General features: G+C 42.0%; 1 protein-coding gene across 4 annotated transcripts in view; it reads right to left on the bottom strand.

Moving 5' to 3' along the window:
- Positions 1-26,804, bottom strand: part of TBXAS1 (thromboxane A synthase 1) — a 326,045-nt gene that overhangs the window by 221,727 nt on the left and 77,514 nt on the right. For all 4 annotated transcript variants that reach the window (XM_074940460.1, XM_074940442.1, XM_074940451.1 and 1 more), the window contains one exon: positions 19,716-19,809. Coding sequence is in view for 3 of the 4 variants with exons in the window: in XM_074940442.1 (XP_074796543.1) it covers positions 19,716-19,809 (94 nt within the window). In the remaining variant the exon portion in view is untranslated. The remainder of the gene's footprint in view (positions 1-19,715; positions 19,810-26,804) is intronic.

Raw genomic sequence — 26,804 nt, 5'->3', positions numbered from 1 at the left:
TTACAGGGAAAGGCTGGCTTTGATCCTGTAGCCATGGGCTGGTGGGAGCATGTCCAGTCACTCTGTAGGAATAGTGCATGCACAGTCCAGTCATACCTATAACCTGTGAGGGGATGCAACACACTCAATCGCTCTGTGGGGATGGCACTTGAGCTGTTTGGTCACCACTAGGAGCTGTGAGGGACCTACGTGAGCATGCTCAGTGTGGCAGAGAATCTGGAGATTTTAGCTGCTAAAATTGAAGACGTTTCTACTGAGCATGTGCAAACCGTGATTTTTATAACTTGAACAAATTTGAACAGATTTTCCTGGGAACAGCAAAAGGCACATCCCTGACACGACTCACCCCCCTTCTCCAAAGCATGAGAGAGCTTGAGAGTATTTCAAAGAAAAGGTCGCCAGAAGTTTTTAACATGGGCAAAACAACATATTTTCTCTGGTCTCATACTCAGAAACAGCTGACCATTTTGGCTCATAGTTTCCACAAAAAGTCAGCCTGAGGCAGACACCTACTGTGGGCAATTTCTACCCAAACAGTTTAAGTTTGGCAAAATAATAAACAACTGAAAAAAGGGTCTTATTATGGGAAGTCCTGAGCAACCTCAATAACAGGTGGTGCTATCCCCTTATAATACACTAAATATGCAAAGCTTAGTTAAGACTCTTGAGTCGTGAACAAATGAATAAAAATAGGAAATTTGATCTGATAACAATGTGATTCTATTCTTTCAAACCTTTATCACGCTCAGTGTCTAGACAGAGTGAGTGTGTAGGCTGCGTGGCAAAGGGCATGAGACTGGGCTCTGTTATTTTAGAGATGGGTTCTATTCTGAGCTTTGGCAGAAGAGACCTTTTGCAGGCTTTCAGTTATCTCATCTGTGAAACAGATGAATGATATAGCCATCCCTCAAAGACTGCAGTACAAGACCCTGGCACAAGGGTTGTGACCAGAAAGATTAACAGCAGTCAGTAGAAGAGCTGGGCATGGAACTCATGCTCTCTGGCTTGTAGTTTAGCTAACCTTCCGCTAGACTACAGAGCACTGTATGGAGGGGGTCGCTCTGTCTGTCTCTCTGATTTTGCTTCCCCAAGATCATGTGACAAATTGAATAACAAATGACTGCCTGCCGCAGGGCCCAAAAATCATATTACTCTCAATAAAATTGCACCAGTTGGCAGCACTGCACTTTCTTTGTGATTTTTTTTTAACATTAGCAGTATAAAACCCTGGAAGTATGTATTTCTTACAGAGTGGTAGGCATGGGAAGTTCAAATTAGGAACTCTGTATCTGGGAGTAGGACGAAATAATATGATCCCATGCCAAGAAATGTTGGATAACCAACAACAACAGGGCCTAAACCACTCTAATGGTGTAAATTTCCATTCCTAGCTTGCACTGTTGAGCAGAGAAAAGGGGGAACAACAAAGCTGAGCTGAGAAAGGGTCAGATCCTGACCCCAGCTCTGGCAGAACAAAGAAATCATAAAGCTGGCCTACCTGGGAAGCTGCGGATTCTGCCAACATAAGGGACTCTCCAGTTGGTGTAGATCTAGCTCTGCCCCACCGACTCTCTAAGCCCCAACCCTGTATTTGGGGTACGTCAGGGGGAGAGGAAGGGGACATGGCTGGAGGGCTGTTGCACTTGTGATCCATTACTAGGAGATATAATTTAGGTCAGTGGTTCTCAACCTTTCCAGACTACTGTACCCCATGTAGGAGTCTGATTTGTCTTGCGTACCCCCACGATTCACCTTACTTAAAAACTACTCGCTTACAAAATCAGACATAAAAATACAAAAGTGTCACAGAACACTACTACTGACAAATGTCTTATTTTCTCATTTTTACCATATAATTATAAATCAATTGGAATATTATTATTGTACTTACATTTCAGTGTACAGTACACAGAGTAGCATAAACAAGTCATTGTCTGTATGAAATTTTAGTTTGTACTGACTTCTCTAGTGCTTTTTATGTAGCCTGTTGTAAAACTAGGCAAATATCTAGATGAGTTGATGTACCCCCTGGAAGACCTCTGTGTACCCCTAAGGGTACAAGTACCCGTGGTTGAGAACCACTGATTTAGGGCATCCGTGAGGCTCCTTTAACTTCTCCTTGAATTGGTGGGATGAATTGGTCCCTGGCAATCCTAGAAACCAGAGGAGCACAAAGGAGGCAGGACAGCCACGTTTTACCCATGATCCTCATTACTAGTCACAGCTCAGAGGATTGGGCTAACATTTCCTCTTTTAGTTCAAGATCAAAATAAGAAGACTGATCCTTATGTTATTGCCTTCAGTAACATCAAAAGCAAGTGCAAGATGAAGAGGGGCAGACAAACAACTTTCTAACCCTTGTTAAAATTAGAAAATATATATATACATTTGTAAATTAATCGCTTAACATCCCATAGTTGATCAGATCATCCAGAATGCAGCCAGATTTCTCAGGTCTCCTCTGAAATAAGAGAAGTTAGTTCTACAGGACAATAGGTTGGATCCAGAAAAAGAGACTGCCTTGAAACATTTGTTTTGAAGCATCTTCACCCCCCAAATTCCTATCTTTTTGGTTTTCAACTTCCATAACAGACCAACTGGACATTTATTTTGTGCTAGATGCTAAAATCTCTTCATGCCTTCTAAAGAAAGGAGCAGGAGAAATAATTTTTAGCTTGCTCTTTTTACAGTAGCATAGTCAAGGGGGAAAAAACAAATAATTGCTAATCTGTGCTCTTGACCATTTAAAAATGATCCCAAAATAGTCTGCTAAATTGTTTCACCCTGAGCAAAATTACTCATAGATGCATATGCATGCACACAAAAACAGCATCTACTGATGCGGTGCTGTTGGTGACTGCAATCAAGGAAGCAACGTTATTACATTACACATTGTGAAAAGACCACAAAGCTGTAATTATTCTTTGAGATTTCCACAAAGCACAATTATTAAGCTAACATTATCCCAATATTGTTGCAATGGAGATAACATGATCAATATATTTCCTGGATTGATTTTTTTACAAAAAAATATTACTAGCACATTTCACAATGTAACAAGATTTAGACAAATGCATTAACTGATTTTAGTCCACGATCAGCAAAGTCTTGAGGCAATAGATTGCAATCCATCTCACGTTTATTACTGTATCGAGACACTAAATGTCAAAATCTTTGCTGCAAAAGTAAGTTTTCCTTGTTGAAAGTCAAGAGAAATTGTAATCATTCTTTTGAGAAGGATTTGACTCTGTTAGTCACATTTTTCTGATACTTTTAAGACAAACAGCAACATAATAACTAAACTGATTGAGGGAGAGGTGGTGGGTTAGTAGCTTTGTATTTGAACTTTGCATTTTTTTTGTTTGTTTATTCCAGTGGAGATGCTATGGCTATTCATATTTGCAATATACGCACACTCCCTGCAACAACAGGAGAGAGTGAAAGGCAAGCAAGTCTTGTGATTAAAGCAGTGAACTGCAATATCTGCTCCATGGGTTCAGTTCTCAGTTTTGCCACAGATTCTGTGTCAGCTTTGGCATGCCATTTACTATCCGATCTTGTGTCCACTAAAGTGAATGGGAGCTTTGCCATTGATTTCAATAGGCTCAGGATCAGAACCTTAAATCTTTTGTGCCTCAGTTTCCCCATCTGTAAAATGGAAATAATGCTTCCTTTCTCCAACCATGTGTCTGTCTTGTCTATTTAAATTGTAAGATATTGGGGGCAGAAACTATGATATTGTGTGTTTGTGCAATGCCCAGCACAATAGAGCTCCAATTTTGGTTAAGCCTTTAGGTGCTACTGTTTTAACAAACATCAGGTTCAAATTCTGGTATCGCTGTTTCAGTCCTTCATCCTCCTCAGGAAGACTCCAGGCTGTTTACTGTGCAAAGTCTCTTGGGGGAGCCTTAGGGTCCTTGCTCATAGAATTTTCCCTTTCAGGGTATTGTGCTGTGATTGGCTGCCATCCACCCAATCCCAGAGCTGGCTGCATTTGGTTGATGATGTTTGTATTTCAGCCAGAAGTTTCAAATGTGGGTGCCTGAAGTTAGATGACTAAATCAGTGGCTTGATTTTCAAGGGGGCTGAAAATCAAGAGCACCCGTTAACTTCAATGGAATCTGCAGGTGCTCAGTACCTCTGAAAAGACGGCCACAAGCTTAGGTGCCTAAATATGGATTTACCTGCGTAGGATTAGGCACCAATATTTTGTCCACAGTTTGTAAAGCACTTTATATAAAAATTGACAGGTTTCAGAGTAACAGCCGTGTTAGTCTGTATTCGTAAAAAGAAAAAAGAAAAGGAGTACTTGTGGCACCTTAGAGACTAACCAGTTTATTTGAGCATGAGCTTTCGTGAGCTACAGCTCACTTCATCGGATGCATAGAAGTGAGCTGTAGCTCACGAAAGCTCATGCTCAAATAAACTGGTTAGTCTCTAAGGTGCCACAAGTACTCCTTTTCTTTTTTCTTTTTATATAAAAATTATTATTCGTTCTACCCCTCTCCCGCCTAAAGGCCTCCCACTGGTCAGTTCTGTCTCTTTGCATGATACAGGCAGGAGCCTTGGATTGGCTGGAGGAGATCCATCAAGAATGATCCATCAAGGATTAAAAATGTTGCCTGCATAACAGATCCAGGCCTTTTGGCCCAAGGGGTGAGTGACGGAGTTAAGAAGTCAAACTCGAATCCCCAGCACACAGTAGTTCTGCTGACACTACTGTGCACCCTACAGGGTCCTAGAGCCCAGGCTCCAGCCTGAACCTGGAAGTCTACACAGCAGTGAAACAGTCCAGCAGCCCAAGCCCCGCGAGCCCGAGTCGTCTTGCACAGGCCAGCCAGGGGTGTTTCTTTGCTGTGTAGACGTCCCCTGAGAGATTAGGGACTCATTTGTGCCACTGAGGGACAGCCCAGGGGCACACTGCCCCTGGAGGAACTCAGTCAAATTCTACCCCAGTGAAGCAGAACTCCTCCCTGAACTCCCCACCATGTAGGGGGAGCATACTGGCTGCTACACCTCTTTGGGCAGTGCAGCTTAAACCTGCCACTATACCCAGACCACTCTGCCGGCTGCTGCGAAGGGGGAGAGGAACCATGGCCTTGCCTTCTCGCCTCCCCCTTTGGGAGTAGCCCCTATAGTTCCCTGAGCAAAAAGACTGCAATTGTTTGTAGTCCTTATGTGGGTCACACCAGAGTGGGGCAAAGGTTTTTGTGCACTCATTCCACTGCACACCCACATGGGCTGGGCACTTAGCAATTTGCCCATGGCCACAAGGAAATCTGGAGCAGAGACAGTAATAGAACCTAAGCTTGCACCCCTGTGCTGTAACCACAACATAATCTTTGCAGTCACAGTTACAGTGCTATGGAGACAGGGTAGTAGGGGCTGAAAGCACTGAAGAGAACAGAGCCAACATCCAGCATAAAGGCTGAAAAGGGACTTTAATGCTACAGGAATTTAAATAAATAGGGGGAAGAGAAAATTAAAGGGGAAGTCTAAAAAGCATACTTTATATAAGAACCTTGCACCAAACTAACTATATCCTAACTAGAGCTATGTATTCTGGCTGTGTAGGAACCCAAAGATCTCAGTGTATTCTTCTTTTGCCTTAGGGAGCCATTATAATTCAAGGTTTGGTCTTCTCATGGTACGTCCTCCATTCAGGAAATGAAATAGCATTAGACAGTGAGATATTGTATTTTGAGGCCTCCTATATGGCTCTGTGGGGCATTAAAAGTATGGAAGTAAAAATGTAAACACAAATATAAATACGAGATACTGCAGACTCCTTAATTCTATCTGACATGAACTCTGCAAGGCTCTTTATTAAAATGGTGGTCTCCGATATAAGGTCATTTACTGGGAAATAGGCTACAGTTAACTCCATCATGAACAACTTTTCCCTCTTTTTAGTTATGAAGAGTCCTTTCCAATGAACTTTTTCCATAATGCACATCAAGTCTAAGGACGTCTGCAAATCTGGGAAACAGCTGAAAGATAGCCTGGTGACCCTTCTGGTATATTTTCTGACCTTATCAGGTGTGTTCATCCTTTTCCAAGTGGTAAACCTTGTGAACACTAATAGATGAATCACCAGCTTGCTGGTCATTTCCCATTATGTCCTGTTCAGTCAGGTGCCTCGTCAAGCACCAAGGGGCCCTTTGGCAGGTCACAACCTGTCCTGGCCTTAATTCAATGAAACACTCCTCCTTTCCTTGCAAGAAACGTATATTGGATAATAGTAAATGTGCCCTGAATCCATCAAAACTTTGGGACTCCCCTCCAATCTTTTATTCTGACTGCTTCCTTCCCTCTCCTCCCCCCCCCCCCCGCCCCCATGGACTCTTCCTCCCAGTCCCCATCTTTTCGTAAGACCTTTTCTCCTTTCTTTCAATGGAGTCTTTAATCTTCCCTTCCCCAGACCCACAAACCCTCCTAGACAATTCATTGATGCCATCAGGCTTCCATGCCATCAAGCCCAAATATCAGGTACACAAGGATCCTGCCTTCATCTTACCTAAGAAATGTTTTCACCTTTGGCTATTCCACAAATTGACTAAGAACCACCAGATATAGTGTGTAAGAAGCAGAGCTAGTCAAAAAATGGGAAAGATGATTTTAATGGGAAAAAAAATCTAATTATTCCCATTTTGCAGGATTCAATCTAGAACAATTTTCTTTGTGTTTTGTGGATTTTTTTTTTCAAAATTTCAAATGTTCACTTACCTCCCTTTTCTGTTTCTCTTCCCCCACCCTCTTTTTGTCACTGAGTGCAATAGAATGAATAATGTCCAGTGGTGGGGGGGATTGTTAATTTTGTTTCCTTTCTCCTTTTTCCACTCTAACTTTTCAAAACTATTTCATCTTGGAAAGTTGCACAGTAACAAAGTTACAGTGTTTTGTTTTTTCTTTAGCAATCCTGTAACTTTTCCAGAGTTGAGGAAGTTTCAAAAAGTTGCTGAGTGGAAAAAGGAAAAATGGAATAAAACCAAAAGCAAAACGTGTAAGGGGAAAATCCCTAGATGACATTATTAATTCTATTGACTTCGATGATGAAAGAAGAAAAGAAACAAATCAGAAGTTTAAAAAAAATTGTTTTCAGAAACCAAACCAAAATGAAAATTCCAGTTGCGATAAGAAATTTTGTTTTGATTTTGTTTAGAAATTTTCCATTGAAAAATTGACAATTTTTAAAAAACCTGCATTTTCCCCAAAAAATAATTGCTTTTGATTAAACCCTGTTTTTTGGTTGAAAAATTTCAAATGAGCTCTATTAAAATGAGGTCTTCACCTACAAAAGCCCACCAGCACTTGGAATTGCAGTTTTTTGCCTGAGGATTTAAAGAAGTATTTTTATTATTATTATTATTTTAATACAAGTCAGACAAGTCAGTCCTTTCTTATTCTTCTGTTTGTCTAGTTAAGTTTCACTTTTGCTATAAAAAGTATAAATAAAAATATTGGCGTCCCAGAATATGTATTTCCACCCACATCGGTGCAATGGCAGCTTTACTCCTATGCAATTTATGCAGCCACATAGGGCCCTACACCATGTCACACGCCCAGAATACTATCCTTAATATCTCCTCTGTTGTCCCATCTGACTCAGTGAGCCATGGCAAAGATTCAGTTCCCCACCTGCATTACCCAGCTGCTCCCCTTGTGGAAAACTGCACTTTGTCTTCACTTCCTGACTCATAAGGAGTGAGTCGTGGAGGCCACGCAGCCTCATAAACTCATGTTCCTATGGTGGCTAACAAGATCTGAGGTGTGTTACAGATGAGGGTGGAATGTCAAGGATACAAGGGTACATGATTGGAGAGGGAGCTGTACAGAGCCCTCCACTTCTTATTTAGCATAAGGACCTGCAAAACTAGGACCAGCTAGCTGAGAGACTTCCAACCTATACACTGCTACACTTTCCTGCTTTTCATTATCACTCACTCTCCAATCTTTCCAGGCCAAGCTGATGATTGTAGCCCAGCCTTTTATTTTAAGAAACGGCTCATGCTGTAAACATTTTTGATGGAGTTAGGGCCATGCAGCACTTCTAACAAAACCCTAATGAAAATAAATCGGTATGTATTAAACATATGCTGAAGAGCACATGGCTAATGCATTTAGACACTGCTAATAAAAGAAAAGGAATACTTGTGGCACCTTAGAGACTAACCAATTTATTTGAGCATAAGCTTTCGTGAGCTACAGCTCACTTCATCGGATCCGATGAAGTGAGCTATAACTCACGAAAGCTTATGCTCAAATAAATTGGTTAGTCTGTAAGGTACCACAAGTACTCCTTTTCTTTTTGCGAATACAGGCTAACGCGGCTGTTACTCTGAAACTGCTAATAAAGTTAAGACTCAGCTAAATGTGCTGGCTCATGGATAATGCCTGTTGTCAGCAACCATTCTGGGTTGTCTATAATACCAGCACTATAACTGATACCTGGCCATTATTATAAGTAGTTGTATTCATTTGGATGGGGAGTTCTTTGCATTCTAATAAAGGCGGGGAAACAGCGTCTGGACTCACTGAGTTCTAACTTTAAAGCTGGAGGGAATGAATGCAACTTCATTGATCTCAATGGAGATGCACCTATTTAATATAGCAGTGATTCTTTTATGTTCTGTATTAAGTTAAGAATCCAAGAGACTTTTCTTGGCCAATACACATTCTGCCCAGGCCAATAACTCACCAACATGACGACAGCATATATTTAACAGATTGCCATTGTTCTATTCAGATTATTTCTCCCTTCTTAAGTGTCTGTGTACAAGGTGTTGGATTCACAGCCATGGATTCTGAAGTCCTTTATTCATGACGTTGTGTCATTCTTTAAATGAGACACAGGGCGAAGGTGCTGACTCCTTACAGTCACCAGACAGAGGAGTTGTTAACCCTGGAGTTCAGGCTAAAGTGTAATTTGGGTGGTTACATTTTGCCTGCCTACAGCCCCTAAAATTACACTTGGATATACTTCACTTGCTGACTTAAACTGTTGTTTAGTGTTGCTGTAAATAACTGCTGCATTTCACCCCAAAGATAGTTGCATTTCAGTGGTACGTGAAGTAATTCCTGCGTACAGGATAGCCTTTGTGATTCTTGGGAATGAAAGGGGCTATGTAAATGTGAGGTATTCTTAGAAAAGTTATAACTAAGGCTACATTTACGTCAGGGAGGTCTGTGACTTCCAGAGACCTCCCTGACATTCTCTACTTCAGCCCCAGGGGCTGCAGGACTCTGGAGCTGACAGACCGTGGGGCCCTGGCAGGGTTCCAGTGACAGGCGACAAGGGGCCCCCTGCAAAGTTCCAGCAACAGGTGACAGACTCCTAAGGGGGCCCTCCTCAGGGTTCCAGCGATGGGCAACAGCCTTGCGGAAGGGGTGGGGGCGGACGCTTCAGGCGACCGGCTGTGGATGTCCCATTTTCTCTTCAGGAAATATGGTCACTCTGGAGCCCCCAGCCACCGTGGGCAGAGGGTACCCCCCTGCAGCTTCCAGCTGCTGAGGGTAGAGAGAGAACCCCACAGCTCCCAGCCCCTATGATGAAACCATGGAGCCACAGCAGCAAAAGTCACAGTCAGGTCACGGCTTCCGTGAATTTTTGTTTATTGCCCAGGACCAGTCCAGGACTTTTACTAAAAATAACCATGACAAAATCTTAGCCTTAGTTATAGCTCATGGCAACCTCCCATACATCACTGTCCCAGTAATGTATCTCAACCACAGTACCCATCAATACAGGGTAGATTAATCTCCACATCTATGAAATCTTTAGCCTCTTTGATGAAACTGCTAACAAGAGAGCCAGTTGTGATGGAAACTTTGTGTGATGCATACCTCTTTCCAATGGAAATTGGATGGAGATAATCATTTCACATAAGCCACCAAACAGCTGTTGAATAGCAATGTTTTTTGGCCACTTCTGATCTAGACTGGATTGGAACTGATAAAATATTGTTTATTGCTGTTATTATTACTAATGTAATACTCTTCAATTGTATGTCATCTTTTATCAGAGGATAATTTGTTTTACAAATACAAGATGGGAGACTTGGGTTCTATTCCTGCTCTGCCATTGGCCTAATGGGTGAGCTTGATCAAGTCACCTCACCGAGCCTCAGTTTCTCCATCTGTAACATGGGGATAATGATACTGACCCCTCCTTAGAAAAGTGTTTTGAGTTCTACAAAGAGCTAGGTCATATTATTATTAGAGAATTCTCATCACGCTCCCCTAAGTATTAATATATTGTATCAGTTATACAGATGGGTAAACCAAGGCACAGAACAGGTAAACCCATGATTCTCAAAGACACCAAGGAGACTTGGATACCCAGTTCCCATTAGTTTTATTGGAAACTGAAAATCTCAGCATAGGTGACTTGCCCTAAGCCACACAGGGAGTTAATGGCAAAGCTGGGAGTACAGAGTCCCAATTCTCATTCACCACTTAACAAGCTTTTTCCTTCCATTGTAGAGGTGAAGTCCTTCATATCCTATTAGCAATCGCCTGAGGCACCACTCCCCACAGCATTTAATAACTTAAGCTTCTATAGTTACACAAAACCAGCTTGCCAATAAGAGCAGCTAAGGAAAGCATTACACAGCTCACCAGCAAAACTGTGACCACTTTTACATAGCTGTTCTCTGGCGCCAAAGGGAGTCCCCATCCAGTCATTTTTGACCGGGGGTTATTTCTAGGCTGAAAAAACAAGTGTGTTTTTAGCTCAGGTTAGCTAACATGGGGTAAAATAGCAGGGAAGATAAGACAACTCGGCTTTGAAGTTGGGTTAGCAGCTCAAGTTAAAGCTTATAGGAGAGCCTGGAGTTGAATTCAAGCTGCTAACCTGAGTTAAAAGCCAAGTTGCCATGTATTCACTGCTATTTTAACCCAGAAGATATGGCAACTTGGCTTTTAACTCGGGTTAGCAGTTTGAATTCAACCCCAGGCTCTCCTATAGACTTTAACTCGAGCTGCTAATGCAAATTCAAAGTGAGCTGTCTCACCACACTGCTATTTTCACATGAATTAAGAAGAGCCCCCTTTTTGTTTTTGTTTTTTGCAGCATAAACATACACAGAGCATTTGATAGGGTGATAGAGGCTAGGCCAACTGTTAGCAAAATGGCAAACAATGGGGATTTTCTAAGATGCTGGAAGAGATGGCAGAGATGTCCTCCTCCTCCCCTAGAGAGGAAAACCTGTTATTTGGAGAAGCAAGAAAGCATGTAATAATAATACTGCCCAACCAGCTTCAAAACTTGAATCTCTAGCAGCTTCCATTCTCATGATATAGTCACATGTGAGCTGGTCCCATTTGCTTATTGCTTTGTATGTTTTATTTACAGTTTCTAGCTTCTTGCAAGACTGTTATTTTAAAAAGAGAGGTTTCTGGTTTTCATCCAGCAGGCCACCGAGCGCTGCTAACAGAAACGTAGGGCACCTCAGCACTCAGCATTTCCATAGAAAGGCTTCCACAGAGTGCAGAGAAATATACGCATGCCTCAGCTGTATGAGCATGTCTCTGAACTGAGTACAAGTTAATAAGCTCAAAGGGGATAGATGGATGGACCTAAGGCATCGGTCCTTAAAACCAATCAAGAGAACCCAAATGATGTTCCTAGGATGACCACCCATCCTGAATGGGGCGGGACAGTCCCAAAATGCAGAAGTCAAGTCCCAGTCCTGGGCTGAATGACTCCAGGACAGCATTGGTCCCAATTCCCTACGGCACTGCTCTGCGCCTGTCTAAGGCTCAAGGGCAGCGCCAGCCTCTTCCTGGTGTGTGTAGGAGGGGCGGGGGGGGGAGCTGAAGTGGGCCTGAGGCCCCCCTTGCCCTGAGGCCCCGCCCTCTTCTCCTCCCCAAGGTCCTGCCCCATGGCCAGGCCAGAAGCTGGAGCCGGGCAGTAGTAAGGGAGCCCAGGCCACTGTGGAGAGACCCAGACCCTCCACCTGCCCGGGAGACATGCCCCAGAGGGCGGGGACCAATGTTCCCTCTAATTTTTCCCACCCACGTGTGGAATGAATTTTGTTATGTGCACCAATATGGAGGTGATGTATGGTGGGGGTGGAGCTGAGGGGCTTGCCGTGTGGGAGGGGGCTCAGGGCTGGGGCAGAAGGTTGGGGTTGGGGGTGAGAGCTTCGGCTGTGGGTGCGGGGTTGGGGGTGGGGCCAGGGATGAGGGGTTTGGGGTGCAGTCTGCCCCAGGGCTATGGCATGGAGAGAGGACTCCCCCCAGCTCTCTCTCCCCGCAGCAGCACGTGGGCGGGAGAGGGGAGGGAGAGGTGCCTCTCCCCGTTGCACCAGCTCCAGGGCTGGGGCCGCGGGATAGGCGCTTCTCCCCCGGCCGCAAGAGGTCCAGGGCTGGGTTGGGGCCGGGGAGGGGCGCCCCAGCCACAGCAGGTCCGGGCCAGGGCTGGATTGGTGTCAGGAGAGGGACGCCCCAGCTGCGGCAGGTCCGGGGCTGAGTTGGGCCCGGGGGAGAGGCGCTCCTTCCCCGGCTGTGGCAGGTGCCAGGCAGGTTTCATGACCACCTGCGCGGCGCTTAATAGGCTGCTGCGCACCCGCGCAGCTTACAGGAAACTTCGGTGGGGACATGCGCCAGGGGCTGCTCTCGAGCATCCTGGCCCCCCCACCCAGGGCAGGTGGAGGGTCTGGGGTTCCCCAAGCAACTTGGTGGCTCTTACCACGGCCCAGCTCTTGGCTTCCGGCCTAGCCGGGGGGTGGGGCCTTGGGGGAGGAAGAGGAGGAGCAGCAGGGGTGGGGCCATGGAGGGGGCGAGGCTCCTGCACGTGTCTTGCTTTTGCCTTTTGAAAAGGCGGTCACACTAGATGTGCCCTGTGGCTATATTTATGGTCTCTGCTTACTCTTGTTGCCAGTTAGGGACAGTATCTTACTTGAGTGTGTTAAAGAGCTGCATTTAATAGAAAGTGCGAAGAGGGACACACATGAGGCCTAGCCAGTGACACAGAAATACTTCCAAAGGTGCCCATGAAACATCACCTCTTGCTGACAGCTGTTGAATGCCTTTATGATGAATATTGGAGACACTGTTTTCTTCCTGGCCCAGCAGCTTTCATAGGGTGACCAGATGAAACGGAAAAATATCGGGAGATATGGGGGAAGCAAAAAAAAAAAAAAAAAAAAAAGCGGCCGGAGCCGTGTTGCCGAAGCAAGGGAAAAAAAAAAAAAAGCTGCCGGAACAGCCAAAGCCGCAATATCGGGACAAATGGCGTCCCGACCGTGCATCGGTCAGGACGCGGGACAAAGAACTAAAAATCGGGACGTCTGGTCACCCTAAGCTTTCAGCTCACTTCCCTCAGATTTCTTCACCTTATTGGATTGTGAGTAACAAAATACTATGCTCAGCATCTTTACCTGGGCCTCATTGATGCTCTCGCAATTCTATCACCAACTCCTAAAGTCAGGGGACTCTCAAGGTTTTGTGCTACAAGAAAAAGAATAAAACCACTCCAAATTCTGGACCTAAAATCATCATCAAGTTCCCTTCAAGTTTTCCACATGTATTCTTCAAAAAGGAGCATCTCTAAATACAACGGCGCAGGCCCCAAAGATTTCCCTTTTTATATACATTCTCTTGTCATTGATGTACACACACTCATACTAAAGTGTTCTCATGTATGAGAAAGGTATATCAACGTATATGTGAGTGTGAGAATTTGATGATGGCTAGCCTGAGAACAATAAAGTCCTCTATTTAGACACAAAAATATTTTATTTTTATTTCATTTCTCTGCAACCTATCCTGAGCATGAAGCACCTCCCAAAACTTAATACTCATAATTCAAAAATCTAACATTCAATACAATTTCTTGATTCATCAATATATCACAGGCAGCAGCAATGCAAACTTTCCCACAATGCCCCATCAACATGCTTCAATCCCAACCTGAATAGGCCACCTCTAGGATTTAGAGGTGGTTCAGTCTCCACTGCCAACCAGGGTACCACTTTGTGCCAGCTGTGGGGGCATTTCTTTTTATTTCGGTCATGTGTGTATCTATCCAGTAGGAACTAGACTGAGACCACCAAACTCATTTCACTTATGCCACCAAGCAAGCTGTGGTAACAACTTTCATTATCAGCTGGATCTGGATTTAAACCAGACCACAATCTAGAGTTGAAAAACAGTATTTTCCATTACCAAACCTGTGAGATAACTTTTTAAAGTAACCAGAGATGGATGTTACGTTGCATTTCACACCTTTCTGCACTGTATTAAGTCAAAAATAAAGAAACTTAACAAAACCTTGAATTCTTTCTGATGTACAAGGGCATTTGCTAATTCCCTTTTCCTTAAATGGAAATTTACTAATACCACACTGATTCTTAGAAAGTCAAAGCCAGACTAACATCACTGAGAATTGTGAAATAACCTATTTTTATAAAGTCTACTATCTCAAATAGATCTATCTTACTAAGACTGCTGAAACATATAGGTTGCACAAAGGGTTATCAACATACTAGCCATTCTTCTCTTGGAGACCAGAGTTCAAATTGATATTTAAAGTCACATGTGAAAATTAGGTGGGTCTAAACCTAAACCATTTGTGCGCAGTACAACATTAATACACATTTGAGCACAATTCTGTTCAAGTGAAGCCCAGAACTGTAATAGCAGTTCAAGAGATCAGCACTGGAGCACTGCGTAAGGAAGACGCACAGAGTTCCTTCTTGGCTCTTACATTCCTATTAGCCTATATTTGTATTAGAACTTACAGCCCCTTAGTTTCAGGAGCGCTAGGGTTGTATAAAAACAGATTTAAAAATTAAACCTATTAGACCATGTGCAGAACCAAATTGACTGGGTCCTGTACAAGGGAGGCAGTATCAAGTGCAAATCAAAATAAAGGAGATTGACGTAGCTAAGGGGAGAGAATGCATACACAGATATATGCACATCCATACCACGAATCAAAGCCCAGTACAATACAGCACTCTGTGCAGTGGGTAGGGTTGTATCTGTAATGCATGCATGTGTTTCATTCAGTAGAAATATATAAACAGGCCTCTAATGTGAGAAGAATTTTCCCAATGCATTAGAGATGACTAAAACCACCCAGTACATTTTTACAGGATACACTGTCAGCCCGCAATACATGTCCATGACCAAATGGGAAAGATAATGAGATATCTGTTCATTATGCCAAGGCCTTGTTTTCCAGTTCCCACTTAAATATCAATCAACTGGCAAACAAACACTCCCCATTCCATTCCTCTCTTCTTGTTTATCTCTACCAAACAACACAAAACCATATGCAAGCTTTTACTGTCAGTGCAAGCTATATTACTCCTGCAATTAACACAGGCTGATAGATTAGTTGTGAGCTCCCTCTTTTTTCCCTCCCATTCTCCTCACCATTTGTCTCTCTAAAACCTTGCTTTGGTTTACGTGCTGTGTCATTAAATTCCTGAACAGTCAATGCTGCAGCTTCTATCTCCAAACACTGATGTGCTGCTTTCTAGTTCAAAAATTAGACAGGAATTAATTTCATTATGGCAAGGGCCCTGCATTTTGTTTGACTTGCATATCAAAGGATGCTTTTGGCAGATAAGTAGTGGGAAAGAATCACATTTGATCGCTTGTTTCTCCCCACACCCTTCACTCCATTAAACTGCTCAGCCCAACCCAGCCCAATCCAACACTGAAGGAGACAAAGCATCCATACAGTGCCCATTTTCCATTCAGCAGAAGAGGGCTGCTCAGGGGAAGCCCAGGAACGACAAGTAGCCCAATCAGGAATAAACAGAGCAAACAAAGAGCATCTTGTCCATGCCAAGAGAGGGGCTAAAAGAGCGATGTCGTTCATTAAAATGCAAGGCAGGGAGGCAGCACACAACCAGTCACAAGCATGATTGAAGCTTCGAATGAATAATGGGAGAAACTAAAATATAAACATGCCAATATATGGACCCAAAGCAGCTCACCCAACAGTCTAGAAGTTGCAACTGGTTATAAAAATCCCTCCCACCAAAAAAACCCAAGACCATGACATTTTTCAGCTCAGCAAAGATCAATAGCAAGTTGAATAGTGCCCACAGGTAAAGTACCCGATCACTCGAACCATTAAAATATCAAGATAATGACATTTTAAAACAGCAGAACTGATAACTGCTTTCTTAGGAAAGGGCGAGGTACAGGGGGAGGGGATACAACACTGTAAGAGCAACAGGTTAAGTGTTCTCTCTGGTTCTTGGGGGAAGGGCCGTGTTATATATGTTAGGTTTTGAACGCATTTGTCACATAATAAAGCCATTAGCTTGTGAATTAAGAGGTGATTTTTGTTCAGTTTTTAAATAGTCTGTGGCTCTAATGCCCTGTTTTGTTTGCGTGCTCTGTGTACGCTTTGTGTATCCGGTTATGCTTCCAAGAGGAGAGGAAACCCCATGGTTTTCCCACAGATTTGTAAGAAAAATGCAAGATTGTTGCAGGGAGGATGAGAAACACTCAAGTGTTCCTAGTGAAATTGCATTTCTGTCTGCTGCAAATCTCCTGCTCAATTACTGGGAAAATTAAACACAATGTTTTTACAGCATAATCACTTTTACTCCTGCAGCAGATGTTACCCACTGCAAATGGTTCTAATATAATCGAAGTATTTTTAATCTAATATCTTGGACTCTGAGGTAATTTCCCAGCTGCAGGACTGCAAAAATTCCATATCTTCTTTTTTTTAGCCGATTAACTTGGGTATGTTTTAATTTCAGGGTGTGATTGTCGCTCTCTCCTGTTCTTAAAAGAGAAGTGGGACCTTACGAGTAATGGAACAACTTGCTGTTTACCTTTTTATTCATTTCCCTGCACCTCCCCACAGATTTCTCCCCCCACCATCCACCCTTCCACTCACCATCTTCCAGCTCTCAAATGACACTTCATAGCAGCGACCCTCATTCCAGCCAACAGCCAGAGATTTCACAAACACTACATTTACTTTTTTAAACTAAACAATACTTACTCTTCAATAAAGCGTTTTTATTTAAACAGAAGAGATATAGAAAAACATGTTTGAGTTTTGTAACAGAAATTTGATTTGTAGGTTTACAATAAAAAAGAAGCACTCTGGGCAAAAAAAATCCTACCCACATTAGTAATATTTCCCCCTCATTTCAAGGCAATCTGAGAAAGGGAGATAGGGCCTGATACTCCTCTCACTTATATGATGAAATAAAACTGGCATTAACCCCATTAACTTTACTAGAGCTACACCTGATGATTTACATGATTTATGTGAGAGGAGAATCAGGCCCATAGATTTTATTCAGCTATATAAGTAAGCATAAGTGTTATCAATTCTTACAATTTTATTGTGAGTCTTGTGGTATTTGGTGTTTTTCTTAAAACTCCAGTTCCTGGATTTATGAGATTATGGGAGAATTTCAGTGTTCATTTTTAAAAGTTTCTAGCCTTCATGGCTGCAGAGAAAAGCTTGAAAACGTGACCTGAGTGCAGTCAAAACCCAGAAAGCAAACAGAAAAACCTTAAAATATATATTTTTAAAATCTAATGATTTTTAAACCATTTATGATTTTGGGAGGCCTGACATGATTTTTGAATGCTGGGGGTTGGCAATGCTGAGTACAGGGAGAAGGATTCGGCCTTTCGAAGAGGCTTGGAAGAAAGGCTGTTTACAAGATCACTTATATACAATCACATTATTGCATCTGATATGTAAGTGCAAAGAGTTTTTACTGTTCTATACATGACGACGGGATGTACAAGCATTTTACTTCTTGCATCTGAGCTGTGCTTAGAAACTAACCCAGCCACCAAACTGCTGCTGTGCTCTCACAACTACGTCCCATAAAATCCAGCCTAGTTCCCAGTAAGATGACATATTGCCTCTGTTTCTCTCTTACTGGGAGAGGAGGAGATGTCCTTTTCTGAGTTCAGTACAGTACATGTGTATGTGAAAATGTTACCATTAGAAAACAGCCTGCAGCACAAACATGGTCTTCCTGTTACCAGTGTGTTGCTATGGGCACTATTTCTGAGAAAACAATCAAAGAAACAGAACAGGAAAATACAGAAGAACCTATCAGGGGAGAAAAACAAATTACAAAGAGCCTGGACTAAATACAACATGTGCCTAGCTCCTACTGACAGCGATAGAACTGATCATGCCCACCCACAATAGAACAGAGGCATTTTCAAAAGAACCTAAATGATTTAGGACTGCAAATCCATGGGACTTGTGCTGTTAAGAACTTAAGCACGGTTTAAATCCCATCCAGAATTCTTATTTCTAAGTACTCATGCATGAACATAAAGCTGTAATTGCACATCAGTTTTACATTGTTTTATTTTTAAAAAACCCTGTAAAATAGCATGTGTTTTCTCTTCATTATATTGTTTATGTTAATTTAGTGCATATAAAAGAAACCAGTTTCACTAAAGTTGTGTAAGTACAAGCACAGGTAACAGCAGCGAAAACTTCCCCACATTACTCTCACCAGTGCCTCAACCCCGTTCAAGAGCAACTCCCTCTAGGGGTAAGAGGGTGACTCAGTTCTCTGTCAGCCGGTTGCTGAAAAAGTGCCAGGACAGGGATCAATTGTGCTTTGTCATCAAAGAGACACAAGATTAGTTACTTTCAGTCTCCCGGCTGGTTTCAAGTCGCAGTGCTAAAGCTGACCAGCTCCGTGTCTCATTACTGCCTTCCAGTCCTTGTTAAGGTGATTCAGCCTTTTAAATTATCTCCTGGTTGAAACTGGGTGCACATGTGAAAACGACTATTTAAATTAGTTTCACCATAGAATTGAATCTGGATTTACATTAATACTCCAGGTATCTCAAAATGCCTTACCAAACAATGAATCAGATACTGGGAGTGTAACCACTTTGACAGCAAAAAGAACTATACTCATTAACATTTCTCAGACAATCTTGGACATTAAGCCTTTTGGGGGGGGGGGGGGGGGGGAATATGGCCTGAACACTGGAGTTATTCCAGATTCCTTTCACAAAGTGCTTTGGAATCTTGAAAACCAACATGGAAAGCCACCAATGTGAATGGGAGAGACTTTAACACTCCATACCTGAAAAATGACGGTGCTCCACTGTAAACTCAGATTGAGAGATTGGGTCCTTGGCCTTTATTGAAATCAGACCATAAAACAAAAGTTTCTCTCAATGAAACAGTTCTGTTGTTGTACATGAGCAAAAAAACCCAAAACTAAACAAAACTCCCCTCCCTCAAAAAAGACCTTAAAACTGGGGGCAGGGAGCAGTATTAGTTAATGATATCTAACTTCATTTACTTGATTGGGAGTAGACAAAGTTACATGCTTTGAAATAAACATGTACAATCAGCAACAGAGGGCTGTATAAACTGAAATAGCTCAGAACAAACCAGTCAGAGCTAGTTAATATAATCTGTTCTATTCACATAACCAAGCTTACTCCACCAAGGTCATGAACTTTCCTGGAAAAGCTCAAGTAATTAGCTTCAGAAGCTTACACCCTTTCTTTCCGTCTGGTTAATTTTGTCCTTAAATCAGTGCCTCTTATAGGTAGCTGCTTGCTATGTTTCTTCTGGTCACAAAGGTGAGTTGTGCTTGTTATTTCCACAGGAAGATCCTCAAAGAGCAGTGATCAGTAGCTACAAGATCACTCTCTCCCGTCCCCTCCTCCCCATCTCCCCTGCTCTTTTAAAACATTTTTGGATAGATACCAACTCAAAGCCTTCTTACCTGGCGAAAGAACAGCAGGTTTCCGATGAAAGGCAAAGGTGCAGGATGCCTGATACCCACCTTCTCCAGCCTGGAGAACGAAGAGGTGGAGTACCTAGGAAAGGGGTTAAATAGACAAGAAGTTAATTTTGGATGTAGTCACCATGTGGCTTTCCAGAGGAATTAGATCAAGTAGAGTTCCTGGAGTAAGACTGGGAGGAGATGCTTTCTGCAATCAGTCAAATGGCACAATCAACACAGAGGCATTGCTCTGTAGCTCCATTTATTAAGCACACTTGCAAAAGCTAGTGGATTGATTCCCCAGGAGCAAGCGGTAGAGAAAAGAGATACCTCAACACAGCATATCTAGGCCTGGAAACTTTTGGGGCACCTGATTCTGCTCTCAGATACACCAGGGTAAATCAGAAGAAACCCCTGTGAAGTCAATGAAGGTACACTGCCATAACATAAGTGAGATTAGAACACACATTTCATTTCTGACTGGTGGCACAGGGGAAGGGAGCGGTCAATTCCCTTCCCCACTACCCATTTAGACCATTGGTGCAAGAACTCAAGCTGGAATTAGCAGTACCAGAGACAAGATACTGTCAGTATCTCAGGGGGAACGTAGCTACTGTGCCAGATGTACTGATTAACTGATTTGCCAGCTACTAGTCAGCAACTTACAACATGATAAAATAGGAAGAACCAAAAACCAACAGAAAAACTCCCAGGTACACCTACAGTCAAATGCTGTGGCTGCACATCATCAGACACAACAATTGAAACCTTTATGCCAAAATCAATTTTAAATAGGAGTGGTGTTTTTAGGTACTGAAGTCTGCCAGGGACAAGCATGAACAACAACTGTAGTTAGCCAGGATTCAGAGTAACAGCCGTGTTAGTCTGTATTCCGATGAAGTGAGCTGTAGCTCACGAAAGCTTATGCTCAAATAAATTGGTTAGTCTCTAAGGTGCCACAAGTCCTCCTTTTCTTTTTGTAATTAGCCAGATACCCAATAAAGTTTTAACTGAATAGTAACACGACAGGGACAAAGCACACTGAAGTCACTAGAACAACTCCCACTAATTCCAATGAGTTCTGACCCCCCGGACCCCAGCTCTCAGTTTAAGGAGCCTCTGTGGAAGAGTCTGATAGTCACACAACCTTCACACATTCCACTTGAAAAGCCCTAGGTGATATATAGATGCTTTGCTCTGCTCCTAACTAAAGGACAGAAGGTGCGTGCTTCCCCGTCACAAAAAAAAGATAAAAGGGAGAATAGCTGGACTCTGGAATGACTTGTCAAAGGAAACCATCTTTTGTGTCACATCTGGATTTTTTTTCTCCCAGTGTCAAAGAATTCTGGGTGCTGAAATATTCCATAACTAGAAATGTGAATAGAGAGTTGGATCTCCTGTGACCAGCAAAACAAAGTGAGACTAAAGTATCTAGTTAGTGGTATTTTGTACTTTTTTTTATCCCCAAATGATTTCTTATAATATATCAACTTCTGCTGATTTTCCTCTGTGACGACATTTAAAAAGAAATTATTATAACAGAGTACATGTTTGATCATTTTTAGATAGCAACATTTTTTAGATGACAAGACAAACCTGTGGGAGCACAAATTCTGAATAGAAACAAACTATCTTTGGTTCATGCAAGGGCACAATTTCAATGTGACAGGGAATTGTGGAGAAAGAAAAGGGGGGAAGGCATATAAGTCCACATTTACTATATGTTTTATGTATGGGGGGGCTAATTTATTTATTATTTATTTAGTATTTAGTATTTATTTATTCGCCGATTAGTTATTATTAAATGATTATTTATGTTTTATTTATTTACGGATTATTTTTATTTTATTTTTAGATTTGCCTAAACTGTGGTTTTCATTTTGGGGACTTTGATATCCTCAGTGTATAAAGTAAGGGGCAAAAACATTTTTTATAGACTAGTGTACTTACTTGTATTTTATTGTTGATGTTTTAATTTGAAAATATAAATAGAATGATCATTAAAACACATTATATGTCACAATGCATCAGATTTTGGTACTCATAGCTATCCAATCGACAATACAATGCATTTTCTCTCAATGGTACCAAAACCACAGATCTTCATGTATGGCAAAATGAAATAAAACTGAGTACACTGCATGAAGGAGATGATGTGATCAACTAATACTTAATTAAAAAAAAAGAGCTAAATAGCACAAACGGTGTTCAAAGTTTAGCACTGATTCTCATGAGAGCACAGGAAAGAAAATATACTGCAAGTGTGGAGACCATTCACCCCTTCATTAACATCTCATCATTGTCAGCCTCAGAATGTTCTGGCAGCTCCACATAATGGCCTTTTTTTCAGGGATGCAGCCGTCTTCTGATGCTCTTTGTTCCAGTTACATTTGAAGTAGATTTTCAAAAGGCATAAAAACATGATTTACAACGAGATGGTAAGCAGAGAACTAACATAGCCATGCTGAGCGCTGGCACACAATGACTCAGAAGGCAGGGGAAAAAAATAGTGCCATGTTTGCGCACACACATTCCGACACCCTACAATTGTGGGGTATTTCTGCTATTTTAGTTGCTTTTCCTCAGTTTTGTGGGGAAAAAAACCCCTGTATGTGATTGTTGTTTTCAAACAACCTGGGAAATTACATGGCAAAAAAAAGCTATATTAAAATAGCATTAAGGTTGCAAAGCCAAGCACTGGAAAGCTAGGAAATCCCGGCATTAAGATGGCCAGGGTCCCCAAACAGGGTCAGTGTTAGATTCTCTGGCGCCCAGGGCAGAAAGCCAAAGCCACGTCCTGCGGGGCTGAAACCCAGGGCCCTGAACCCCGCTACCCAGGGCTCAAGCCGAAGCCTGAGCAATTTAACTTTGTGGGGCCCTAGGCAGTTGCCCTGCTTTCTACCCCCTAATGCCGGCCCTCGTTTTTATATGCAGAAAAACAGTTGTGGCACTGGTGGGCCATGGAATTTTTACCGCATGTTGCGGGGGGGTGGGGGAGGGCCTCAGAAAGAAAAAGGTTGAGAACCTCTGAGCTACTGGATGGGAATGTGATACATTTTGCCAGTGATTTACACAGCTCTTTGAGTGACATATTGGAAATCAGGATCCCTGGGTTCTGTTGCTGGCTCTGGGAGGGAAGAGTGGATTAGTGGTTAGAGCAATGGTCACAGACAGGATAGCCCAAGCACATAGAATCATCATAGAATCATTGAATCTCAGGGTTGGAAGGGACCTCAGGAGGTCATCTAGTCCAACCCCCTGCTCAAAGCAGGACCAATCCCCAACTAAATCATCCCAGCCAGGGCTTTGTCAAGTTTCCCTCCACAAATCAGAGTGCAAAAGAACAACAGGGAGAACAAAAGATGCATACTCAGCAAAGACAAAGAGGAAAATAAATAATAATGATTAGTAATAAGTATGATAATTCTTCTGGCCTTTAAGAGATAATAAATTAATAAACAACAGAGGTGGCAATGCCCCATCAACCCCCCACTAAGTGAGTACTAACAATACATCTTCTATCATTTAGTGTAAACAGTTTACATCAGAAGATACCGTTCAAGAGTCAATATAAAATCATCACGGACTCTAATGTACCACTGAAATTATCCCACATTTCTCTCTCATTCTTTCTGTGTCTGATCTCCTTCAAAGATGCAATGCATACTTGACAACATCTGAGAGCTATAAATAGAGATGTTTAGAGAGAAAAATTGTGGTACACTTTTTAACTTCACTGAAACTTGGAACTAGAAAAGGACTTTTTTGGAAGGCTGGGTGGGAAAACAGAAAATACTTTGCTGAAATAGGGTTTATCGCTGGTAAACAGGTAAGTGTTATGATATGTCCCCCAGTTTATTTTACACACACAAACAGAGATATCAGTACACACACACACATACACCCCAGCAAAGGTATCAGTAGCAATTCCATAGTTAGGGTTTTTGCACATAAAACAGGGATTCAAACTCTTTGTTATATATGAAAAACAAAGTGTGTACTCCCCAAAATTATAGCACTTACTCTTGAGTACAGAATGAACTGCCTGAGAATTTACATGTGAATCTCTTAATATGTTTAGGAATTAAAATGAATTAAAATGGGTCATTTATGAAATTTAGCACTTCGTGTCAGACTTTTTTTTTCTTTGGCATGTAATAACTTCAGTATAAGAGCAAGAGACTCCTCAGACTTCCCATATAGTTAAATCTCACTAAAATCTTATTTATAGGCTACATTTGAATAAGTTTTTAGAATTAATGGTTATTTTACATACATAGTTATTTTTCATAACTGAAGATATCTACTACAGCAAAGACTGAAGGATACAATGTTCTTCTGAAACAGAGAATTTAGGGTGACCAGATAGCAAGTGTGAAAAATCAGGACGGGGGTAGGGGGTAATAGACCTCTATATGAGAAAAAGCCCCAAATATCGGGACATCTGGTCACCCTAAGAGAATTCCACAAAGAACTATCTTCCAAAATGGTTGCCCTCTCCCATTATTTAAAGGGACGGAAGCACACTTGCCCTCTGTTGGTGGCCATTTGAGAACAGGTCTCTCATTTTTCCCAGTCAGATTGTGATTCTGCCTCCCCACAGCACAGAGGGCCACCATTTTCCTTTAAGGGCCTTGTGGTTTTAGACTCATTGATAACAGTTCCATTTTAAAAGAGGGCAGATCTTCGTGACAAATAAACTTTAATAAAAAATGGCAAAAAGTGACCATTAATCCTAAATTTATTTTCAAAAAACTACCAGATCTAGTCAAGGGTTAAGCCAGGAGCAAGAGGAAACTAGGGTGTATGCGTGTGTGTGCACAAGGGAATGTAGAGGGTGAAGGATGGAGAAGTAGGGGTGTGTGCATGCAGGGTAATGTAGAGAGGTGCAAGAAGCTAGGGAATTTGGAGGACAGGAAGGGGGTGGAAACTGTGATATACACTGACTGTTCTGCTTTGCACTGACAAACCAGAGCAGCTGTAAACTCAGTTTAACTGGCTTGTATGCTCTGGCCACTTTGAATTGTTCCAGAAATGGTACCAAAGTGTACCAGCGAATCTGGCCATAAAACTCTGCCATGTAGTGTGACAAAGTGAGGGGTGGAAAAGATTTTTTAAAATGTATTGTGTCTTTAAGAATCAGTCAAATCTCATCTGGCTCCACAAACACTAAAATACCTTTATCCAACCTGTATGGTTATCACATCATGCCCCTGCATGACAGAATTAATGTTTCTGATAAAGGAGGTACTTTCAATTATAAAGCACAGTAAGGAAAAATAATCAGTAATCCCTCCAAATATGTATTTGAATATACCTTTTGCACAAGATTTCAGTGAGTTTTTTATTATACAGGAAATTTTTTAAGAGTCAGTGAAAGGGCAGACTCAGAAGGCTGTTTGGATGCCCTAACTCTATATTTCCATATCTGAATAAGCATGGATTTCTTTCAAATGGTTTTTATCTATGAACATATGGGGTTATAAACACTTGATTTGGGGATAATTACAGCATCCCTTTAATGTATCTAAATTCTAAATTAGGATATGTACTCTTAACCTTAACTCCATTTTAACATAGTTTCATGTCAGAATAGGATAGACAGTCAGACAGACATACACACACACACACACACACCACACACACGTAATCTACCAGTTTTAGGGACAAAAGTATTTTCCAGCTACAAAGTTTACGTGACCATAGTGTTCCTATTCCAGATGAAATACCTAGTGTTTTAATGATATACAAGGAAGGCAAGGGCAAATTTATATACATTTATACCTCAAATATCTGGCAGCAATCATCTTTTAATCCACACTGTTCTGGTCTACTGAACAATTCTTTTAACGCATGTTGTCATGAGGGAGCTGGTGGCTCAAGAGATAGGTAATAAAAAAACCGCAGGTTTGTCATAGTAATTTTTTTTAATATCACTGATGAGTCGCATGCAATTAAAAAAAGAAAGCCAATAACACTTGCACAGACAATCAACAGGCATTATGCTCCAGAGAGAAGCCCCATGGGAGACTGCAGGCCTGTATGGCAGACCCATACAATATTTCATCACTACTCTCGGAGGCCGGGTACTCAGAGTGCAGCCTCTTCCAACAGGGCTATGACTTTTTCAAAACAAATGCTAAAATTCATGTCTGTGATCATTCTACAGTTTTAATAATGGGCTTTCGAGCCTTTCACCGGCGTCATCTCAATGGGCAAATGTGATCCAGTTCTGAAGCAACCAAAAGCCGTTGCCGTCTTGTGGCTGTTTGGTATCTTTGCAAAATGAGTTGGTGGCCTCAGTCCAGTTCCTAGGAGACAGGTGCCCTTAGAACCCCTGATAGCCATCTGAGCAGATGAGGCAATGGAAACAAAGCAAAAAGAGTTCAAGTGACTTGCTCAGGGCCATACAGCAAGTCTGTGTCAGAGCTATGAACTGCACCAGGCTCTCTGGAGGCTCAGTGTAGCAACTTAACCACAAGACCACCCTACCTCTCACTCTCTAGGACGGTTAACATGGCACCTTTCACATGCACTAATCTCCTTTTCTTTCTTTCTTTTTTGTATACTCATTTGTGCCCACCTATTGCAGGGCTTACAGCAGAGCACGTTACCGTCGGGGCTCTGAACACCCCAGCTTTAGTCAGGAAAGTTGATATTTGTATAAACTGAGGCTTCTTTTAAAAAACATGATTTCCAGTGAGCAGGATAACATTTCATAAAGTTTTGTCGCCCCATAATTACATGTCTTCATTTTGTAATTAGACATCTTAATGGCATAATTAAAAGGACATGAAGTTTCAGCTTAATTAGACATTCTAATTGTTATGCAAATTCATATCCTAGTGATGCAACTCCATTTGCAAATGCACGACATGTGTTTCCACGTACATCTCAACCCTTTCTAAATACCAATAAGAATAAACCTAGATTGGACTGGCTGCAGATGCAACGAGTTTAAATGGAGAAGTGGGCCCTGCCCAGGGGCCTAGTGATTGTATCTACGCACGGCCATGAAGCAAGTGAGTTTGATTCCCAGGCCTGTGGTCTACTATTCCTTGGGGACAGCAAGGATTTCCAACGCTGCAG

Source organism: Natator depressus, chromosome 1 (genome assembly GCF_965152275.1).
Source record: "Natator depressus isolate rNatDep1 chromosome 1, rNatDep2.hap1, whole genome shotgun sequence".
Lineage (NCBI taxonomy): Eukaryota > Metazoa > Chordata > Testudines > Cheloniidae > Natator > Natator depressus.
The sequence above is the reverse complement of the archived record's forward strand: the minus strand, read 5'-3'. Positions and strand labels throughout refer to the sequence as shown.